General features: G+C 42.7%; 1 protein-coding gene across 1 annotated transcript in view; it reads right to left on the bottom strand.

The window, feature by feature from the left end:
* Nucleotides 1-22,853, bottom strand: part of NPAS2 (neuronal PAS domain protein 2) — a gene marked incomplete at both ends in the record, with an annotated part of 104,139 nt that overhangs the window by 38,418 nt on the left and 42,868 nt on the right. The window contains 4 exons of the mRNA XM_080614271.1: nt 2,811-2,900; nt 6,149-6,240; nt 9,443-9,591; nt 14,488-14,541. Coding sequence (XP_080470397.1) covers nt 2,811-2,900; nt 6,149-6,240; nt 9,443-9,591; nt 14,488-14,541 — 385 coding nt within the window. The remainder of the gene's footprint in view (nt 1-2,810; nt 2,901-6,148; nt 6,241-9,442; nt 9,592-14,487; nt 14,542-22,853) is intronic.

Raw genomic sequence — 22,853 nt, 5'->3', positions numbered from 1 at the left:
CCTGCTTCGGGTGAAAAAAGCAGGGAAACTGAGCAAGCACAGCCACTATGGGAATAGAAAGGTGGAGGGCTGCAAATGATATAGGCTTTTTTCTCATCAACCCAAAAAAGAAAGATAGCTGTGCTGCCATGCACTGGGATTTGGTCCCTCTATCAACCTGTATAACTCGCAGTGATGCCCATTGCTACCCTGTAACAGTGACACAGCATATATAACTTTTGTACACTGTAAGGTGCTATGGCCTGGATTTTTCCACCCTGATGTTTAACTATAGCGCCCAACACAGCACAGCAGCTGCCTGAGCTTCACGGGGGAACACCTGGGGAGAAAAACCCACCAAGGAGAAGCTCAGCTCTGCCTCTGCACAGCCACCCACCCACCAACCCTTGTGGACCACCATATGGGCAGGAGCAAACACCTTGGCTATGGGACTAAAGCTGGGTGAGAGGAACACCACCCTCCTAGTCTGTGAGCTCATGCAGCACCTTCTGCTTGAGTCCATGGGCAAGCAATGTCTATAAGAAAACTACATCTCCTCCTGTAGCGTGGAAATAAGTGATTCCGCTGCCTGTGTTTAACTGCTGCACTCAGCAAAGCAGGCAAGAACGGACAGGGATGACCCTCTGGCTGGTAAATGCTGTGAGTTGTGACGAGATTTCCAGAAGCTCACTTCACTTCAACTGTAGTCAATGTTACTGTGTGAGCTAAACCTCTCTTTACATCAACTGACCTTAAGAGTAGCCTCCAGATCTTGTAAAAACAAACTATTTAGAATTACAACAGAAGAAGTTTGTGTTTGAAAACGCTCCATGGAACTTAGGGAAACTGTATTAAAGAGATTTGGACATATTTGTTCTCAGCACCAGAGTCTTTTATGATTTTAATGAAAGAAAATGCATCAGATTTCTTGATAAGGGCCCTCAGAGAGCCCTACTCCACATTCTGCTCAGTTTTGCTTTCCTTTCAGTACTCAAAGCAGAAGATTTGCAGAGCACTTTTTCCCCTTGCAGCCCCAGAGGAGAAAGAATTGGTATTTTGTCCCTCAAACATGTCTGCATTTAGCTCACAAATAGATTCTGGAGGTAAACAAAAAGAGCCACACAGATTCTCCAGATAGCACTCTAATTAGTTTTAAAACTTAAAAAATTACATATGGAAAGGGAAGCATGGGACTACAATGAACAGTGTGCACCTAACAACCCATGGCCATAGCGACATGCCAACCTTGGGCAGGCAGAAGCTTTTATTCCTTGCTCAGTTGTGGTTTCTGGGATGCACCCAGTCATTCTGCGGGCATGTGCTGGTGGAGCAGTTTTTAACCATCATCATTGCATCAGCTCTGATAAGGTGTGTGGGAATTTCTGCTCCACCTCAAGCCCCCGCAGGTTGGTCCCTGGCTTGGGTTGCTATGTGCTACTTCTGGGCAACTAAAAAATAATGCCCATCTCTGTCCTCATTTCAAGCTGGATACCGTGCAAGATTATCACACAAGGCATGACTTCAGGAGAGAAAACCAATTTAGTTTGTGATGGTCCAGCTCAGGAATTATGAACCTGAACCCATCCATGTTCATCCTGGGCTTAAGGTTTTAGGCAGAGGGTCTGAAATGTCAGTTCCTGGAAAGTAATACTTCCCCACAGAAGACTGAGCATCTCCAGTAAGAATCAATATTTGGAAGGGATAGCAATGAAAACCCCAAGCCATGAAAGAAAAACAGATTCCATGGAAATTGATAAGTGTATGAAGATCCTGAATGCCGGACAAGATTCTCTCAGCCTTTGAAGGCAAATGTCAGAAAATAGTCAGTTTGCTCAACCATTGTGGATTAGAGAAAACTGAAATAGATTCGGTTCAATCTGTTGTCGCATAGCAATATTCTTGCTATGATACCAGGAGCTGCCGCCTTTCATCAAGTTCCTTTCGTTTCAGAAGAAAATAATTTTTGTTCATATTACAGCAAGGTTGCGTGTGTGAAATACATTTGTCTGGGTGGAAAACATAACATGTATTTGGCGAAAAAGTAAATGAGAGAAAAAGAATTGCAATTTTCCTAAGAACATGGCAGGGGGGTGGTACAATAATGATTTGGCAGCTATTTTTTTCTCCTGGGCATGTATTTATTTGAGACCAAGCTGCTAAAAATGAGTGTGAGGATTAAACCGTAATTATTATGCCATTTCTCCTAGAGCAGCCTTAGCAACAGGAACACGGTTTGGAGCAGTCCATCTCCCTTGCTCCCCCAGCCCAAGCTAGCACACACAGGAGTGTCTCCCACAGTGAGACCGAGCAGCCAGCAGATAAAACAAGCTGTATGTGCTGGACGCTCCTCCCTGGAGCAAGGTGTGCTCCCCTTGGGAAAGCACAGCAGAGCTGCAGGAAGAGCTTTGCTGCAGCCCCTGGCTAGGTCTGAATTCAATGGAGTTTTTGTCCTTTACCTCCCTGGGAGCAGAATAAGGCCCTTAACAAGCTCCTTGCCGGGCTGCGAGCGGCACTGGTGCTATTCTCTGCTAGCTTAGAGATGGAAAAGATCAGCCAGGTCACCCTGTCTCTTCCTTGTCCAGAGTATTCCTGCAGAGCTTTTTCCATTCAAGCCAAAGTGCCTCATAGCAACAAAAACCTGAAGGGTATGAATCAGATGGAGAAAGAACAGAGCCGATCAACAGCAGCAGCCACCATAATGCAGGGATAAAGCCCCCCACTGCATTTCCAGGAAAACAAAACCCCACCACCACCCTTTTACATCTCCTTCTAAAAACACAGGGCCCGATCCTACGGTGTGTAGTAGAAAAGCCAATGACAGCATTACTCACCGGTAAATGCCCTAGAAGAGGTGTGATGCTGTCAGACACATAGATGATGCTTCCACCCGTGGTTACTGCTATAATGAAGCCATCTAATGCCTAAGGAAAACAGACAAGTGGAGAATGCTTTAATAGGAATGAGCGGTGTAAACAGGGCATCTCATTGTGTGTTGATCAAACCAGTTTGACTTCAGCACCATATTGTTATCGAGTTGTAGGAATGTTATCTCAAGTTGCAGAACAGTAATTCTCTGATTTTACAGTCTGATTTAACTTTTACAGCACTCTTTGTAGTCTAGTAAAACCTACTATTGAAGCAACAAAGGGCTCACAGGAACATTTCATGTCTCAGTTTTTAAATTAATCACACATTTTAATAATGCAAAATGACTAAGACTGGATCCCTTGGAAGTTATTAAAATGAACATTTGAGCTCTGTGTAAATATCAAAGGATGATGAAAGGATGCAGTCCTATCTCAAAATGGTACTTCTCTGCAAACCCCATAAATCTCAGTTTGTATTAATGTAACATTGTATATTGCTGGGCTTTCATGTAAGTAAAAGCAATGCAAATGATCAAATAATCCTTAGCCTGAGTTTTAATTGAGTGATTTATTTTAAAGGTCATGGTATTAGATTACTCATTCCACCCTTCTGCAGTTTCTTCTTCAGTCCCACCTTGCGGTAAGCTGCTTCACTCCTAGCACTGATGGGGAATATTAGCCTTATTCCCATCCTTTGCACAGGAGCAATTTAACCTTCAAAATTAGTTTCTTCTTTAGTCTGAGTTGCAAAGTTTTGACCTAAATGTTGTTCAAAGTTAAATCTAAGTAGATTTCCAGATCTACAGCAACCTCCCCCCCAAATTAAGATTCAGTAGTAGGTGCTCAGGGAATATATCAAAACCTTCCCGTTGTAATGAAGTCCCATTAATGAAGCTCCCGAAGCCTTCAAGTGGATCAGGTCTGGGTCCTTCCTGTCAGTTCACTGGTTATCTGGAGTCAGTGTTGCCTGCAGGATTCGAGCAGTATGGGCATGGCAAGCACAACTGAATCAGAGCAGAGTTTGACTATACTCCGGGGGTGATACCTGTTCAGGAGACAGGGGTACTGCAAAGAGCCTGATCAGGGTGCCATGGTGTTACAAAACCTTACTGCAAACCCAGGCATGCCTCCAAGCCAGACTAGCAGTTGATCCTGTGAGCCGTAGCACATCCTTCCCTCCTGCTGACTTCAATAAGGAAAAGAATTCTGAGAGCACTGGAAAATGCTAATTGTTTTTCAAAACGGAAAGAAAAAAAGGAAAACACAAAGCCTTGAATAAAGACACAAACATATGCTCCTCTTTCCAGAGAATGCTGAGCACCCACAACTATTTAAGTCAATGGGAATCTGCTGGTGCTACAATCCTTTGAAAAGCAGGTCAATAACTTATACCCCAGTAGAAGAGTGTATTTAGCATCTCTGAAAACCCTCCAGCTCCTACAGTTAGTTTGATTTTGTTAATCTAAGTGCAGAGAATATGTTTTTCCTTAGCGTAGTACATTCAAGCTGTTTTCTAAAAAAGCAGGATAGCTGTTAACCCGTAGAAGAGAACAGAGGTTTTACAAGGCAGCTGGATTGTGCGTGTTACTATGGTGAACGTTGTTGGATTTTTTTTTTCAAATCAAGTCTTTATTTCATATCCAATGCAAATTGTACCAAGTGACTCACATCACAATTCTGTGGCAAAATCAAGTTAATGCATGCATACAAATTCTATTTTTATTTACTCACAACTGGTCCTTTCAACATTAAGAGGGCATATCCCCCTTCGAAGATTTAACTACTGCAACAGTTCTACACGAACAAACAGAGCCTAATACCTACTTTTATGTAATTTGATGACAGCCTTTTCAATGGAATAAGAAAAGGCCATTTTCAAGAAAGCTGATGTAGCACCGCAGTCAATTATGCTCTGATTCTTTTGAATTAGTGCTTGAAAAAACCCTTCCCATCTTTTAATAACAGGATGGGAAAAACTTCAAGCGGTCTTGTCCAAATGTTAATAAAATAAGATTAATAGAAAGGCAAAAAAGCAGAGAATGATGAACAGCTAGCTCAACAGGACATCCCAATACCCAATGTTATCTTGAAGGGCATGGAAAATCACAGTACCATGAAGGTGATTTATAGGCTGGGAAACTAAAAGCGATTGTTTTAATCTAAAATTGTGTGGCATACAAGTAGAATCAACAAAGGCCCAGCCAGTCAAGACAACTGCCAATTTACTGCTATCTGAAGGAAATATTTCAGTGCAGGCTGAAGGAGTTATGTATGTGAAGTTCCTGCACGCTGAGATGGGAATGGGTGGTTTTCAGTGCAATGAAAGCAAGGCATCTCGTAACACTGAACCAGGGGAGCCTCATCACAGCAAACTACAGGGGCCAAGGGACTGCCAGCCCCTGGGGCCAGCAATATGCCCTGGCTTTGTGCCACCCCCTGGTGGGTGAAGTTGCTCCCCTGCACTCCTCCTTGTCTGCTGCCAGAGCCTGATCGCATCCCACATTCACATTGTTTGTGGGAGGAAGAGAAGCTTGTTCTCAAAGGACACTGTGGGACCATGCAACCTCCATGTGTTTAGTATGGGAGAAGATCCTTGCTAAAGAAGGTTCTAGCTATTATTGAGAGAGAAAAAAATGCATTTTAGCAGCTCATTTGCATTTCATCTTGAACCTACATAAATGCCATTGAGTCACCTCTCTTCAAATCCCAGCTAGCATTAAAAGCACCTATGGTATAATTTAAAAGTAATTTAAAAACTATCATTGCAAAATAACCCTGTTCCGTGTTAGAATGAAAAGTGTTTGATAAGGGCCTTGAAAGCATTAGAGTGGAAGTATTAACTGTATCAAACCAAGAGGAGCTGTCAGGTTTTATCTGCTTGTACAGCACCTAGCAGTAGAGGGATGCGACACTGCTGCTTTTTAGGTGCTAGTCTTGCATAAATATTAGGTAACAGTAACGCCTTCCAAGAACAGGAGAAAAAGCTGCTGTGTGCCCTTTTCCTCACCTCTGATTGTAAAACTAAAATGTAACCTCTGATTTGGATCCCTCCACTCGAACGCATTTCTTGGGAGTCCCTGAGCAGTGCTGAGGGCTGTGGCAGCACGGTGCGATGGCACCGCCGAGAGTGAAAAGATGTAGGGACTCTAATCCCTTGCCCCAGAGACAGCTCTGCTTGACAGTCAAATACAGCAATACCTGAAACCTCCTCTTTCGGAACGGCAGATGACATTTTATTCTAGATGCATGGGCATTTCCATGACTGCTAGACAAAATTAGGAACAGTATATATGCATGTTCACCTCCAACATCAGCTGGGTGAATTCTTCGTTGCTGAGAAATGAAGGCTTCCAATCCTGCTGAATTTCAGAAATCTCCGTCTGTGCTGAGACTTCTAGACAAATAAAACATTTGAATTTTTTAAATTCAAAGAAACTTGTATCTTGTAAGACAATATATGAGTTGCTATGAAAAGATAGAAATCATATTCATGTTCAACAAATTGCAGCTTTCAAGCATGGGTTTACATACAGAGACAGTAATGGCTATCTAAACTGGGCCCAATCTTGAAATGTTTTCCTCATGTTTTACTCAGCTCACCTTGAACTGACTTCAGTGGGAGTCTGTATTCTCATAGCCGTTGGCCTCAAGCAGCCTTACTTGGTTATTGATCTAAAGATAAGACCACTTTGCATGAAAGTAAAATCAAGGCAAAGATTAGCACGTGTCAAATTGATACTTACAACTTACAGCTTCAAAATTAGGGTGCCAGACAGCTAGGGTTCAGCCTACAGCTCCTCTGCCAAATAGGGAGCAGCAAGAAAACTCCTTTGGAGCTGCCCCAGAGGGCTGTGACCCCGAACAGCAGAACTATTGCTCTGCTCTCCAAAATGTGTGTGAAACATGAATGTTTGCAGCAGCCTTACACCGATGATACTGCCCCCACTCTCTCCCATGCCTACTGCCAGCCCCACAGTGTATAGCAGTGCAGGAGAGGGAATGGAGCACCAGCATCTCATCCCAAACTCTATCTGGAGGAGAGGGCCTCCTGTGCTGTCAGACACCATGGGGTTTTGCCTTGCTGTTGGCCAGTCTTAGCCCCAGAGCAGTCGGAGAATGCTCGTTCCCCAAGAGCTTTTCATGGAGGGTAGAGGCACACTGGGCTAACAAATCACATCTTCACACTCAAACTGAAAGCCACACTGGGTGTAAACGGATGCACCATGGTGAGCCATTTCCTTCAAAAACAACCACTCACATTAGCTGTACCCAAGTCAGATAGGGTTATGGGCAACAGATCATGAAATTTAGAGACCTGAGCTGGTTTTGTTCACTTCTCTCTTTGCTTGTCCAAGAGTCCTCCCTTATTCAGCTCTAGTAGTGAGGGGATGCTGAGCACTGCCTGTCTTCTTTTGGTGCTGCCTGCTAATTAATCCTACTGATTAACACTTTCAGAACAGATAGTGTCCAACGCTCCCCATTTGAAGAACATAGGCAAACTGGCCAGATAAATGCAAATGGCTAAATGATATTAAAGGCAGCAAATTTATACCAGTGCCTGTGCATATCATTGCCTAGAAAGAAATCAAAGCCTCCGTTCAGGCTTTATTAGTGGAAATGCAGCTGCCTGCTTCTACCAGCTTGTTCAACTCACTTTCTGCACTGCTGGGGGCTGTCATGGATAGCACGGCGGCTCTCCACAGCCCCCATGATCCTACGTGGAGGTTCAAAACAAGACTAAGGAAAAAGAGAGATCAGCCTGACAGATTTTTATTCTATAGTTTCAGAATATAGGGTACTCTCAGCAGATCTGTAGCTTGGAAAAGTTGATATACATGAAACAGCAACTGTTAAAAGAATTACGTGAGATTTAGGAGCTTCTGTGGATTATGAATAAGGAGGCTGTTTATGAACTAAAAAAAAAACAATTGAAAACTGACCTCCTCCTCTGTTATGACTAAAATCTTGGTTTAACCTACTAAATGAAAAGGAAATATGATTGAATGAACCAGATCCAAAGTATGCTGAAGATAACATTTTAAAACGCTGATGCTTTGTATTATATTGTGTGACTACTAATCTGGTTTAAAAATAGATAACATTTGCTTTTTTTAGCAAGTGCACAAAACCCAGTCACATTTTGACCCAATTACTGTGCAAGGATTTGTGACTGCTAGCTTTCTTTTACCTAGGTTCTTCCAGAAATGAAGTGCCTTTTGCAGTAAATCATTTGGGCTATCAGCTACACTTATCTACATTTATTCAGATCTTGTGTGATTGTTCTTTGCTTGACTTTATGATTGAGCATGTTCACATTCTCCTTTACTCTGCCTTAGGCAGCTAAAAAAACCCCCATATGTTATTACTGTCATTTTTTAATAGGTATATACAATTATTAAACTTTGAGATGTCCTAGTCATGCCCTCCTGTATGAAATCATCTTGTCTGTGGCAAAAATTCATTTAAGGCAAACCTGTGCTCTAACAACAGAACCACTATAATTATTTCCTCAGTAAGTCTGACACTGGTGACTCCGTTATGTTGGGAGTCATTATATAAGAATTTTTATGGTCTCTTCCATTTCACCCAGAGCTCTCCAGTGAGCTCTGTGTGATGCTGGATGAGCAAAGGTGAGCTAGGCAATGCAGTGCATTGGCTCATGAGATCCCTTTCTGCTTTGTGGGACCAGGGATGTTCCCCTTGGTCACTCACCAAAGCCTTTTCCTCACAGGGACAGAGCAAGGGAGCCCCATTTTAAACCAGTGCCCTGATTTGTAAGGGAGAAGTGTTTCTATTGTCCGCTGCTGGTGGATGTCCATGCCTCAGGGAGCCCACAGCACACATTCCTCTCACTGACTAGAAACTAGACCAAGCAGATTAAATCAGCAGGGTCAGAAATCTCCTCTGCCCTCTCTGAGGGTACATTTCTAAAGCACTCAACTGTCACTGCTCTGTGCATTAAAAAATAAATTCCTGGCCTTCTAAGGCTGAACTTTACCACTGCAGCTGAATGCTGCGATGCAGCTCCTGCTTGCACACGCTGGGTGAAGCACGTCAGCTGTCTGTGGATGTAATTTGCTGAAGCTGACTTCAAAAATTGGGCCCTTTCTGGTCTAAGTTTTCTGCTCACTGGAGAATTGAGTCCTACACAGTCCACTGAGGAGGAGCAGGGCGGCTCAGCAGACTGCTTCCCTGTATTTTTCTGTAGAGAAGCTGGGGTGAATGCTTTGTTCTTCTGCTCACAATATTGCAGGTTTCAAGGAAGGGACTCTTGCCTCTAGCCCCAGATCTCTCTTGTTCTAGGTGTCTTTCTTCTTCATGCGTGCTGCAGGGCACTGCTGCCCTCCTTCCCTCGGTTCCTGCCATTCACCCCTTCTCTAGCAGGTTGAGAGTCATCCTCAGTTAGAAGAGTAGTCAAGGAGATGGATCTGGGCAGCACAATGCCTGCAAATGATCTTTTCTGATGGGAAAGAAAAAAACTCCCAACCTTATGTTGGGACTTTTAGGCCCCTTGAGCCATTCTGATAATCACTGAAGGAAACAGGACATTGTAGTAACTGTCTGGCAAGCACATGAAGAGCTGCAGTAAATCTTACCGTTGTGTTTCTGCAGAAAGCCGATGACTTTTTCCAGCACGGTAGTTTTGTCCATTTTGCGAGTGTTGCCTGGAAGCATGGAGCTGAGCTCTTTGATGAGAACATTGAACTGATCACGCCTCTTCTTCTCAGACTTGTTACGTGAAGCCCTGTGGACCAGGGAAAAAAAAGGATGACCAAGAGAAAAAATCATCATGTGCCTGCTCTTTGCCACATACACACACAGAAACTAACTTGCTGTGTGCCTCACATGAAGATCGACACTGGCCTCCAGCAAAGCTGCAGAGACAAATAGGAGGCAACTCTTCCCACCTCCTGCTGTTGTCTTTGAGCTCCCTTTATAGTCCAGTGGGGAGATGGAGGCTTGCCCATCTGTGCTGCTGCTGGACACTCTGTCTACATCAGGATGGCCTTAAGCCTGTAGGTGAAGGAGCTCTGCTCATCTTCTAAGCATGCACAGAATCTTGAAAGTACATACAGACTCTGAGGAGGCACTTGGAGCCAGAAGAAATAAGAATACTGTGACAACACTAAAATCACCCATAAAGAAGAGTGGGGACTAGTAAAACTATGGGTCATGCTCATCTGTACAGTCCTAACAGGAGAGAGGGACCCAAGTCCTGCAGTTCAGCCATTGCACTGGAGCTATGTCCATCTAGAGGGACCAGCCTGCTTCGGTTACAGGTCCTCTGGTTACCTCCAGGCTGGCTTATAGTGAGGAATCAGGCTGTTGTCTCCCAGTCATTAAGATCAGGGATCTGAGTAGAGGTTGCTGCAGCTCCCATCTAGTTCATATGTCACCTACTTCAGTCTCCTTTCCAAGGTGACACGGGCAAACAGGAGGGAGGGCATCCAGCATGTCTTATCCCACCCAGCATGGACTGCATGTGGGGTACTCGTTCTGGGGGCTGAGAAGTGCTGCAGCTTTCTTTGCCAGTCTTGTCTGCTTAGCTTACAAACTCCTCAGAGAAAGCCTGCTTCTGCTGTTGTGTATGAAAAGCTCATAGGAAGAAAGGATCTGATTTCATTTGGGGTGTTTTGGCACCACAACAATACTGTCATTACGGTTGTTGATAATCTTTTCAGTGTGGGCACTTGATTTTTTTTTTTTTAAATTGTATGTCAACCTATATACAAGAAAGTATTTTCTGAATTGCTCCCATGAATACAACAATCATTCTACTTGGAGCTTATCACCCCAACTTCTGTAGCCATGTGAAAGTACAGATAAATATAACCCAGAAAGTTTGTGTTTGTTCTTCTGAAAGGTCCTCAAGCAAACAAGATTTGCTTTGTTAATGACGTAAAGATCTAAAAATCTGGTTACATGTAGACAGGAAAGAAAAGCCAAGAGGCCAGTTCTCACTCTGAGATTCTTAGTCCCAGCTAACCTTGCCGTTCCTCATAAGCTCTGGATGCATGCTACTGAAAATCAGAGCAGAATTTAGCCCAGCATTTACATCCCCTCTAAGGACTAGGATGGCAATAAACTCTAGCAGAGAAATCACTGCAGAGGCTTCTGGATGTTACTACTGACAGAGGGGTAATTTTTGTTTGTCTTGCTCTCAACCCTGAACACACTTGGAGATACATTGGATAGAAGCCAACACTTGATTATTTTACAGCTTTGAACACAAGAGATTGGGTGGATACCGCCTGACTGATTTCAGCCTGTTCTTATTACAGTGCAAAAGGCTGTCAGAACAAGATGTGAAAAGCTCCAGCCTTTTCCTATTTCTGTACAGTTCAAGGGGATGTTAAGAACATCAACATTTTACTTCCTCTTTATTCAATCCTCAGCTCATTTTAAGCTTAAAGGGTCTTGATCTCCTGCCCTGAAAATAAAATAAAACACCAACCATCTATAGGGAAAGTGTTGCATTTTCTAAAATATAAAATAACTATTTTTAACACTTGACATTTTGTTCACAAAGGAAATACAAAAACTCCTCTAGTGGAAACAACTCTACCAAAATCTGAATTGATGACCACAGTAAAATCTTTAAAAGGAAAAAATCAGGAAAAATGGGGAGGGAAAAAGGGAGAAAAACTATCCCTGAACAATTGCAAATGCTTTGTTCAGTCCAGTTGTAAATGTGTTAAATAATGCAGTTTTCATCACTTCCCTTGGAAGATTATTTCCTAGGCTTGGAAATAATACGCCTGCTAGGGCCCATAATTTACAGTAAGCCAAAACAGTCCCTGTCTTAATTCCATACTATTTGTCCCAGTTCTGCTCTCTCTTCACTACTCCAAGAAAAAAACAAAACAGCATATCCAAGGGGAAGAAAGAGGCACAGTATGAATAAAATGTGGCTTTTTAGTGAATACAGCTAAAGGCAATACAGGACAGCCTGAATTCAGAATGGTCAAAATCACCAATTTAACATGTGTTATAAACAGCCATTTTTATTCTCTTATATATTTGCTGCTTGTCGTCTTAAAGAGACACTGATACCTGCTGACTAGCAGTCATTACATCTTGGTGATTTACAACGAAATACGACTTTACACTAAATTTCATATTTCTTTTTGCTGCCCAGTGGGATATGTTACATATGCAACAAAGGAAGTAATTGTACCACATACTTTCATTCTTAAATTTACTCTTCACGGAGTGGAAAAAGGCAAGTGGCCTTATCCATTTATGAAGTGCTTTCTCATGGCTTACTTCAAGCCGGTTTTGATTGGAATTTTGAATTCAATGAATTGCAAAAAAAAAAAAAAATCCAACAAAAACTACTAAATTAAACTAAAATAAAAGTAAACAAAGCAAAAAGTGCACAAAGCACACTTTTTGTTTTAAAATAATAAATCTATAAACCAAAATAAACCTCGTCTAGGATCAAAGAATTGAAAATGAAATTATGGTTTCTGATCTCCAGAAGATGTCAAAGAGGTCTTCAGTGCCCACAAGTGTGGTGTCATCATATCCACATTTTAGCCCTTGGAGCTTTGGAGTGAAGTAGTACCTTAGGGAGTCAGGTGATGCAGAATGGGGCTCAAAGTAACCAGTCTCCCAAAGGATGAGCTCTATGTCTTGGCCAAATACTAAACACTTAGCAAAGAGCTGGGAGCACAGCTGCCTCTCCTTGGGAGAAGATGGATCCTCTTCTAATTTCTGTATAATACAACCTGTATGTGCCTAATAAATTGCAACAGACAGTAAAATGGTGTGCGTATGTGTGTCTAACCTGAGAAACCCAGCTTCTGGTCCATCCCTGAAGAGTTAGATCTAGAAATTTCCAATCTCACCTACTTTCACCACAGAAAATTAAAGAAAAGAACAATTTTCTTGGCTTTTTTATCTCTTCTCATGTTTCTCAACACTGAGGGACCCAGTCCTTATACCAAATAGAAGAAAACAAAGAAAACATTTCCCCTGAGGCACAGGACAGATGAGAGTTCCAAGTTTTCAAGACACAACAGCAAGATGTTCAGCAAATGGCTTCTCCCAAGTCTGACTCTCTTTAAAGCTTTGGAAGAAAACCTGTACCTTTTAAATAAATCTGAGTGATTTCAGTATAAGGTAATAACCTTAGACCTTCATGAAGTCTCTCATGATTTCAAACTTAATTTCAAATTCAGACTTATTTATAAGAATCAAAATGTACTTAATTACAATTTAAAGAAGCAATTTCCTTTTCTCATTTTCAAAGTTATCCCTTTTTATCCACCTTGATAGAGTCCTGCCCCAGGGTACGACAAAAATTCCCTCCAGGAACAAATGGCATGAAAACCATACCAGATGGCGATGACAATTGTTGATAGTGAGGATATGTGTGAGCCTATTTTTTCCTATATGGATTCATTTAATGCATTTTTAAAACACCCACAATTAACACACAGATATGTTGAAGATAATCAGGCTTTAAGAATATGAAGCAATGATCTATGGTGGGCTTCCTTCCCCTTCTTCCCCCTTCCCTGACCCTGGGGCTCTGGGGAAGAGTGACACCTCCCGCTGTGCTGCAGGATGAGCATGGAGAAGCTTGGAAGAGCCATCTCTTTGCCCTGGCCTCAGTGGGCACCCCTTTCAGGCCTAAAGAGAGGCAGTTGGTTGGCACTTTGCTCCTGATTGCAAAGGCAGGCCTTCTGCAGCCTGAGCACACACACATTAAGAAGAGGAAGCAAAGGGAAACGGTTGAGCTTGGCTGCAGCCTGTGCTGACCTATATTGGGGAGAAAAAGCTGCAGGGAGGAAAGAAGCAGTGTCGGAATCAAAAGAGATGAAACTGGATCAACTAGTTGTGCCTGGACTGGCAATACTCTCATTAGAGGGGAACCAAGGGGAAAGAGGTGTGCAATCCATGGCTCCCTCTAAAGCAATTAAATTGCGGTATTGATAACACGTCCAGAAAAATATCCACCTCAAATGCTTCCAAACAGCTTTTCTGCAGATGCCAGTCAGATCTGACAGTTATTAGGAGTTTTACTGCCATGGGTCTTCTGCCTTGAAACACACTTTTTCCCTCCCCACTAAGTGTTCACAACAATTTCCTGCCAACCGGGACTTGATGATGGAGTGCAGAATGTATGTGAATGAAGGTTTGTGCCTATTTATGGCTGTCACAAGCACTTTCTGTGGTCTTTCTCTGCTCTGAAGGTAACTTCTGGGTGTTTTTATCACTGTGAGATAGGCATTGATGAATAAAGGGCCACCATAAGAACCCCCAGTTTTTTCGTTCTTTATCTTTTGCAAAATGTACCCTGTAAAAAAACCCCGCGTTTTTTTATACACTCGGGAAGCTCAGATGATGTATTATAGTGGCAGGAGTATGTTGTTGGTTCTCCAGTTCTCATGTTGTGCAGTAATGTGAAGAAAATGATCAATGCTTTTTTGACATTTTCCACAGAAAACATTGCTACGTTATTTTCTTTGTAAAGGGTAGCCAAGAACAGGAATCTGTGACATGGCAGTTTTTCAAGTGGTGCTTGGCTGTATTTTTTTGATTAATTGATCATGGATAAAACAGCTTCTGCAGCAACAAACAGTATCAAGCTCATCATAAGTTAAACAGAGAGTTATAAAAGAAAAATGCTCACCTCTTTGCCCTGTCTTTCTCATCTTCATCCATTAGATTGTCTAAGCAGTTTTTTCTGTTGAAGGAATGTGAGAATCATTATGAATTGTCATTTTGTTAGCTCTACTTGCAGGTTAATCTCAGAGTTGCTCTATTTCATTTTAATAAGAGCGATGATATTCAGGTCAGATAAATGTGTCAGCAGTGCTTTATGCCACAGTCCTTGATTTTAGGAAACATCCGTTGTGGATAATGTTAGTTCTGAGCGTCACGCTAGCCTTAGGGGCTCCAGCCAGAGATCAAGGCTCCCAGGCACAACACGGTGCGCCAGCACAGTACAGAAACAGCCGCTTCTTGAGGGAATTTTTTCGTGTGGAGGTTGCTGTCTGCAAACTTGCAGGATGGATAAGCCCTGGGGATTGCCAAGTTGGAAAGGCATTTTCAGGGCCCCCCATTTGCCTCAAAACCACCCCCGGTGCATTAGCTGGCATCACCAATGCCTCCGACTTCTCAGGTGGGGCTTCCTACTGGCATGCTCTTTGTCCTCCTCTGCGGGTCCTGACCCAAAGCCAAAAGAGATGGTAGTAACTCTACTGAAGTACACCCCAAATTCAAAGTGTTCTCATAAATTCCAGTGCCTATGTCGCACTGTGAAAAACCCCTCCTCATAGCTCAGACAGACCATCTGTCTGGCAGTGCCACACTGGGCATGGGGACTGTGCCATCCCTGTCACTCTTTTTGCTGATCTTCACCAAAATGTTGTGACCTGACATAAGTTTTATAGTTCAATTGCTCCAACAGCACCTCGAGCTGGGAGGACAAAGTACTTTGAGCACAAGACGTGTTCATACAGCCGCACAATAAAAGGGGGTAATTGAGTAAATTTGTGTGGGCAAGACAAAGGGAAAAACACAAGAGCAGCCCAGCTGAAGGCTGAGATCCTCAGAAACACTTGTTGCCAGATCATTGCCCACCCTCCTTTGCTACATGGCCTTATGAAAAGCAATGTTTGAGCTGTCAGCGCTTCAGCCCAAGGAGGAATCCCTGCGCTGCTGCAGCCCCTCAGGGCACCTCATGCTCATGTCAGGCACAAAAGCCTTGTGCTGCTGCATCCCACACAAATATTTTCCAAACCAGCAGCACAATACTGCTACAAACCCTGGATTGTCAATGCACCATTTTCAAAGCAGCAGTGTAATGACAGGCAATGATAACACTCGCTTTCAAAAATCAATGTTTCTCATTTAATGAGTTCTTAACAAATATGACATGAATAAAATTGGAGGGGGAGAGAAGGGAAGTTAATTGCTAGGCATTATTTAAGCCCATGGTGTTTTCCACGTGTGAGTCACACATAAATAGGCTTGTTTAAAGAACATTTTATGAAAAAACAGGAATGCAAAGTTATTGATAGTAAGAGCAGTGGGTAAATTCTGTCTTTCTGCTACTACTTCTCCTACAGTAATATTCCACCTGCTCATTACTCAACAGTTAGCTAAGAACATGAAACTAGCCTGTAATGTTTATCAAATATAAGAGGAATGAGGAATTAAAGCCACAGGTCACTGATTGGAGGGTAAAGATAATACCTCATGGCATTCAGCTCATTGATGGAGGAAATATGAAAGCCAAGGGACTGGCTTTTTTAGTCATAACTGGCAAATTTAAGTTGCTGAGTTCTACCATACAGAATGAAATAATGAATAATGCCATGTAATTTTTAAATGTTTTTTCAGATATTTATTTGGCCTTGCAAAACAGCCAAGTCAGCCGTATATCACTCTCCATATTTTAGACTAGGAAGATTTATAGACACAGTTAAAATTTATTCACCAGTGTTTTACAAATACTTTAGGTGGTTATTTGCCCAATTGCAGAATCAGACTGCTAGCCCAGCAAGTGCGTTTCCAAATGATTCAGGCTAAAATGTAGAGATAACGTTCAGTGTTTTTTCTTGTTATTTGCTCATTATTGCAATGAAAATGTTCACCTGCATTATCCAAGAACAAAGAAGGCACCAGTTAACAAGGGCAAGGGTTAGCATTTAGGATTTTGCTGTATTTCGTTACTGGACCTTTGCTCAAAATGCTCTGTTGCCTGCACCTTCATTGAATCTAGGGTATGACAAGCAAAATGGGGCAATGTCATCAGAAGCTGCTTTCTCTGAATCCCTGAAGGTCTTCCTCTGCTGGTCTCTGAAGGCCTCCTCTGGTTGTAACAAATTCCCACGAGAAAGCAGGAATATGGGGATGAGACCTCTGGATGGCTCTGATGAAGGATGGGTATGGATGGGGCAGTCAGGATCAGCTGTTTTAGACAAGTACAATGTACCTAATGGAAAGGGGCTTCCTAGAGCTGTACTCTATAAACCATCAAACAATTGTACTGCTGGGAAGCCTCTACCCTTACAAGAGAGCAACAGGTCTAACTGGTCTGTTCTGCCAAGGATTTGGCTACATCTGTAAAGCAATCCATGGCCAGCTTCAAGTAAACAAGGTTTCTCACCGACTGACATGAAATTCTGGACCTGCTGTGCTGTTGCTAGTGTTAGACAATACCTAATTGCCATTTCGCTTCTGTTTGCTCACAGGGCAAAATCTCCAGAGCTTCGTAAGCATTGCTAACAGCTTTTGCCAGTACGTATGTATCATATGAAATTAAAACTGCTCTCAGTAAAATAGATACGGCAGAATACACAACTGCTGCGAACCAGTATTGCCATCCCTCTCCTGAGCCGCACCAGATGCTGGCTTGTATCTGGAGGAGAAACCCATAGCATGGAGCTTAGGCATGTGCTTAGAGCAACCTGCTTGCTTTATGTTATCCTCCCTCAGCTGGGAAGGTCCCAGATAGCAAACCGGAAATGTACTCTCTCATCCCTATCAGTGCCTGGTTTCTGAGGCAGTTCTGGCTTGTTGCGATGATGGAGGCAGGCAGTAAACATTGTGGCTCTGTGCCACCTTTCCCTGCAAAAAGGTAACATAAAAAAACCCTGGTGTCGCAAGGATTTATCAAAATTTGAACACTTCTTTCATGCTAATAAAACCAGTTTGGAAACCTAAAGGTAACACCACCACACGATGTAACTCCTGCCAACAGAGTACTTAACAGCTCCAAGTGTAACTTGAAGCTTCATTAATATCATTATCAACAAGCAACAAAGATGCTATTACTCGAAAAGATGGGAACCACCTGGAATAAGGAGGAGAAAGCTCAAGTACTCCCATCAGGGTGGTACTTGAACAGACACACAGAAAGACACATACCTACAAGCAGGGAAGAGTGACATTATGGAAACAGAAGACTGGCTAAAACTTAAATCTATAGCTGTGGCTTAGTTATCAGATGGAGAATAGCACAAACATCCCCCCCACATTCATTCATACAATGAATAGTTGCTTGGGAAAGAAGCAATTCAGGCAGCGTGCCAGCTTGTTCCATGGACTCCATAGAAGAAAGATTGCACATGTTTGTTTTGATACAGTCTATTCCCAGTGGACACGAAGCTTGCACTATAAAATTCATCTTGCACTGATCACCTTATCCTGCACTGGAAATGTTTCATTACCAAATTAAACTACTACTTTTTCATGTGGGTGAGGTTGGTTTCAATCCTTCCTGCCCTACTGCTCATAAGGATATTCTATAAAATGACTGACACTCAAATGTAAGTAATCAGTTGTTGATTTCCCACTGAGTTGCCATGAGGTCAGCTAATCTCAGTGTCTACAAATCAGCCTGACATTTAACAAGAACTTTTAATCATATTCGTTTAACACAGCTGAATTAAATCAGAGACAAATTGTTTTTAGAGGTCCTGATACGCACCTGGGGAAGCCTGATGAGAAATTGCGGTGTTTGTACTCCTCTAGCCCTGTGTTGGGCAGCTGTGGGAGAAAGACTGGGCTTTTCCTCCCCTTCCCTCTCCAGCACGGTGGGGTGTCTGTGTCTACCACCCCACGGGCCTGCTTGGGGTATTCAGCCACTTGTCTTGTACAGGGCACGCTCAGCCCTGAGGAGAGGGGATGCTGCCTGCATCAGTGTTGCTTCCCACCCACTGCAGGTATACCTAAGCCCTCCCTTGGATCTCACCCTCAGACCACTTAGGATGCTGGTATAATACCACCAGCCAAAGAAGAGATGATGATATTGCACTTGGTGAACAATCTTCTCACAGAAAGGGGACAGGCAAAGGTTGCAGGGAAAATTGAGACACTGGGAAGAAACATCTTGAACTACCTTCTGGCCTCTGGGCAGACCCTCCCCAACAACTGTTATCTTTGTGAAGAGGGAAGAAAAAGAGCAATGGAGTGGAGGGTAGACGTGTTCGTGTGCCTTCCAGACACATTGTTCAACCTCCAGTGCCATCTCTGGGCACTGTGGTTGGACAATGGCGCTGTCCTATGAGTGCTCCACAACTGGCTTAGATGGGCATGTTCTCACATTGGGGAGCACCACTCTTAGCTTGGCACTAGCAGCTCTACCCTCTTCTTCTCAGTAAGGGTAGAGCTCTGGAATGAAGTAAACCACACTAACAAGTAAAATATTTTCCTTCCAAGCCTTTCTGGGGGCAAACAGAAAGATTAGCAAATGGTAAGTGACAGAAGAGGTCACAGAGTCACAGGCAAGAAGTGACCGTCTGACCATTTTGAACACATTAGTCCACGTTTCTGTGATGTGGAGAGGGCTATGACATGAAGGATTTGTAGAAACACAAATCAGAATAAATCAACAGATAAAGAGATACATCAAATGAACTGCACTTCTTCATCTTATTCACTTATTTTTCAAGTGTAAACCTATGAACTGTTACAAGAAGACGCTGGAGTCCATATCTAAATGCAACGCAATCCCACCTTTAGCAATCAAAATTGATTTATCAAAAAGTAAACAGAGTAGCCTTAAGAAAACTTAAGAAAAGCTAGTAAAAAAATCACATCCCTGATGATACACATTGCTGTTTGAGAAGGGACTGTGACTTTTCAGTGGGAGAATGATGGTCTGCAGTTACCATGGGTCATGTAATGCCGAGATTATTGTGGGAATTACTGTTTTAACAAGTAAAGGAAAAATCCAGTAACATGGTAAGTGTCCAGCTTTAGACTATTTTTGTCAGTGTGCCGCTTAGTCTTCCTGCATTCAGTAGACTACTACGTTTTGTTAAACTACATAAAAGATTGTTAGAGGTTTCCAAAAAAGAAAAGAATTTTTTGAGAAAATAGTGGACTTTGTGAACCTTAGGGGCTTCTCCATGTTGCATACATACGTGTACAATGAATCTTTAGATGGTAATGGGCTTAAAGCAAAACATATATTAAAACATAATACAAATGCAGACAATGAAAATGATGGAATTTGACATAAATTAATGCTCCATTCTTCTGAACAAGGGATGGCTCACAGGTAATGCAGCTGAGTATTATGAGATCATGATGAAGAGAAGTAAAGGCTCACAGCACATTCAGGTTTTATTCTTTACAGTATTTCCATTCAGTGGGAAGAGGTATTGTTTTCTGCATGTCAGAAACCTTGCATCTACTACTGTGTGCTATTAGCTTCCCTCTTTATCTCTGGTGCCAGCTGATTTTTAGGGTGTGCAGCCTATAAATGCTCTACAGATGTGGTGTAATTCGCATCAGTGTAAGTCAGGAGCGACGTCAGCAGCGCCGTGCTGGAGTGTGGCCAGGAAAAGTGAGAGGCGTCCTTTATCTCTAGCTTGTGAGCAACACGTAAAGTTTGTGTGATGCTAGGGATCTCTCATGAAGATCAGTACATACATGCTCATTATCTTCCTTCTTGTTGTTATTATTACTATCATTACAGAATGACTAAAGCCATTCAGACTTCAGTGAACAAGCTGAGTGAATCCCTGTGTTCAAATGCTGCTCTGCTCTCCCCTCACACGGCTGGAAACAGAAAGGCAAACAAATTAAACTAACATTAATCAGCAAAGACTGCCATCTGTATAACTCGGAGCACTTCTCTGCGTGCCCGTCCCCTTCCAGCAATGCTAAACAGGATTAGCCTTTCGTGGGTGGATGGGGAAAGTAGGTCAGTTTGGTAACATTGCTGCATGCGATGAACAGAGGAGGATGTGACTGCAGTGGTCTTCTGGAAGCCCTCTTGCTTTCTGTATAAGCCATGGAGGCAAAGCACTTGGGCTTGTCATGGGGCACATGAGGTCGCTCAGACTGCTGCATCTCTGCATGACAACATGTGCCATTTGTAGAAGCAGGAGGTTCGCAAAGCCTGGCCAGTGTGCTGGAGTTAATGGGTGCATTTCAATGGGGAAACTGAGGCATGGGGCAGCTAAAGGCTTAGTCATTACTAGTTTGTGCACAGTCAAATATTTATCAAAGCTCATGCATGAGCAAAGTGGCAAGGGATGGTAAATCATCTGCTGGAGGTACTGTCTTTCTGTATTGACTTTATTGGGTGTGTAGGGATGGCGGCAGGAAAGCCAAAGCTCAGTGAAAGCTGACACTTGCAGGGCATGTCAAAGGCAACAAAAAGGAGCCAGTGGTGTGCTGTAGTAATGAAGATGGCCAACTGCACCACGACAGGAGCACAGCCTGATCAAGGGAAGGGATTATGCCCCTTGACTCAACACTTGTTAGACCACATCCTGTGTATTGTGTCCAGGTTTGGGCCCCCCAGCACAGAAAAGGTATAGATTAACTGGAGGAAGCAAAGAGCTCTCAGTGTGGTCCAGGTTGGTGCACTTGCCTCATGAGGAGGGGCTGGGGTATCTGGGCTGGTTCAGTTTGAACAAGACATGGCGCTGGGGACACCTAACAGTCCCTCCGTTGCCTACAAGGGGTCAGTGAGGTGCCAGAGCTGACTCTTCATGGTGATGCAGGATGGGAGAGTGAGAAATAATGGGCATAAGCTGAAAATAGAGGTAGGAAACATTTTTCCATCTTGTGACATCCCCGTCCTTGGAGGCTTGCAAGACCTGACTGGGCAAAGCCCTGAGCAGCCTGGTCTGGTCTCAGAGCTGGCCCTGCTTTGAGAAGGAGGATGGACTGGAAATCTTCGGAGATCATCTCCAACCTGAATTGTCCTTTGATTCTGGATCTGCTGAGCTGGCTTCCACTGGCAACACACATGCCCCTAAGCATACAGTCCCCTAAACTAGTTCTTATATATGTTCCTGAAATCTATTTTATTATGCTTTTGCTTTTCTGTGCTACACATAGCCTGTGCACTTTCCCCTACACTGACATCCCTCCTGCTTTATAAACTTGCCATCTAAGAGAAAAGAATGCAAGACATACATCTTCACATTGTATGTCTGTATGCCAGGTGTCTGTCATGTCACTTTTAGATGTTAATTCAAAAAAAAGTATGTTCACTTTATGACAGAATTAGCAAAAGAAGAAAAAGAAAAATGACTCCCATAAGAATGGCCCATGACTGCAAAACCTGTTATTCTTCTCTCTTTACTTCTCATGCTCTTAATTTGTTTTAGGTATTTATAAAACTTTGATCCTCTTCATATCAGAAGTCCCAAATGTACAAAGACATGTGCTTAACTCTATACTGCTATAAGAAGTCCCTCACGTATGTGTATCTTCTCAAAAATCCAGGCCAAAATGTGGAGGTAGAGCTGCAAAGATTATTTTGTAAGTATGAGCTCTAAAATCTTCCCTTGAAAATGGTCTCAGTTATGAAAGTATTCTCAGTTGTAAGACTCTGTTAAAGTTTATTTGCTTATGCAAATGTTTGAATAAGTAGAATAATAAAACATCTGACCTATGATCTTCTGATGGTCAAATGCTCAGCCAGCACAAGCAAACTGGCAGAATATGCAAGTACAACACTATAAAGATTTATTTGTCAAAAAACTCAGGGACTGCTGTTTTGTTTGGCACAAACTACCTGGGAAACACCAACACAAGCAGAAAAGCAGGTTTGTTCCATGGGACTATTGTCAAAGTTACTCTCCTTTTTTTTTTTTCTGGCAGCAATAGTCTTGACAAGATCCTTTTAATCCCTTCCATCCAATTAAACAGGCTATAGTGGCAGTATAAAGCAAGATGTCCAGGAGCTGGCGTAGGTTTGTCTCATTCCCCCACATTCATTTACTTGTCAACCATTTATGGCTTTTTAAAAAGGCTCTGGGCCTAGGAATAATTTTGCAAACAGCAAAAATACTGACTCTGGAAAGGAATTCTGATTTTTTTCACAGTGCGGTCAAATTAAATGTCACAATTTCATAGAATCATAGAATCAGGTAGGTTGGAAAAGACGTTTAAGATCATCAAGTCCAACCTTTATCCCAGGATTGCCAAGTCTGTCACTAAACCATGTCACTAAGGCATCATCTACACGGTTTTTGAATGTGTAGATTTACGTCAGCTGCGATGGTGTTCCCTCCATAGTTA

The sequence above is a fragment of the Psittacula echo genome, assembly GCF_963264785.1.
Source record: "Psittacula echo genome assembly, chromosome: 3".
In the NCBI taxonomy this organism is placed as follows: domain Eukaryota; kingdom Metazoa; phylum Chordata; class Aves; order Psittaciformes; family Psittacidae; genus Psittacula; species Psittacula echo.
Note: the sequence above shows the minus strand (reverse complement) of the source record. Positions and strands in the feature narration are given on the sequence as shown.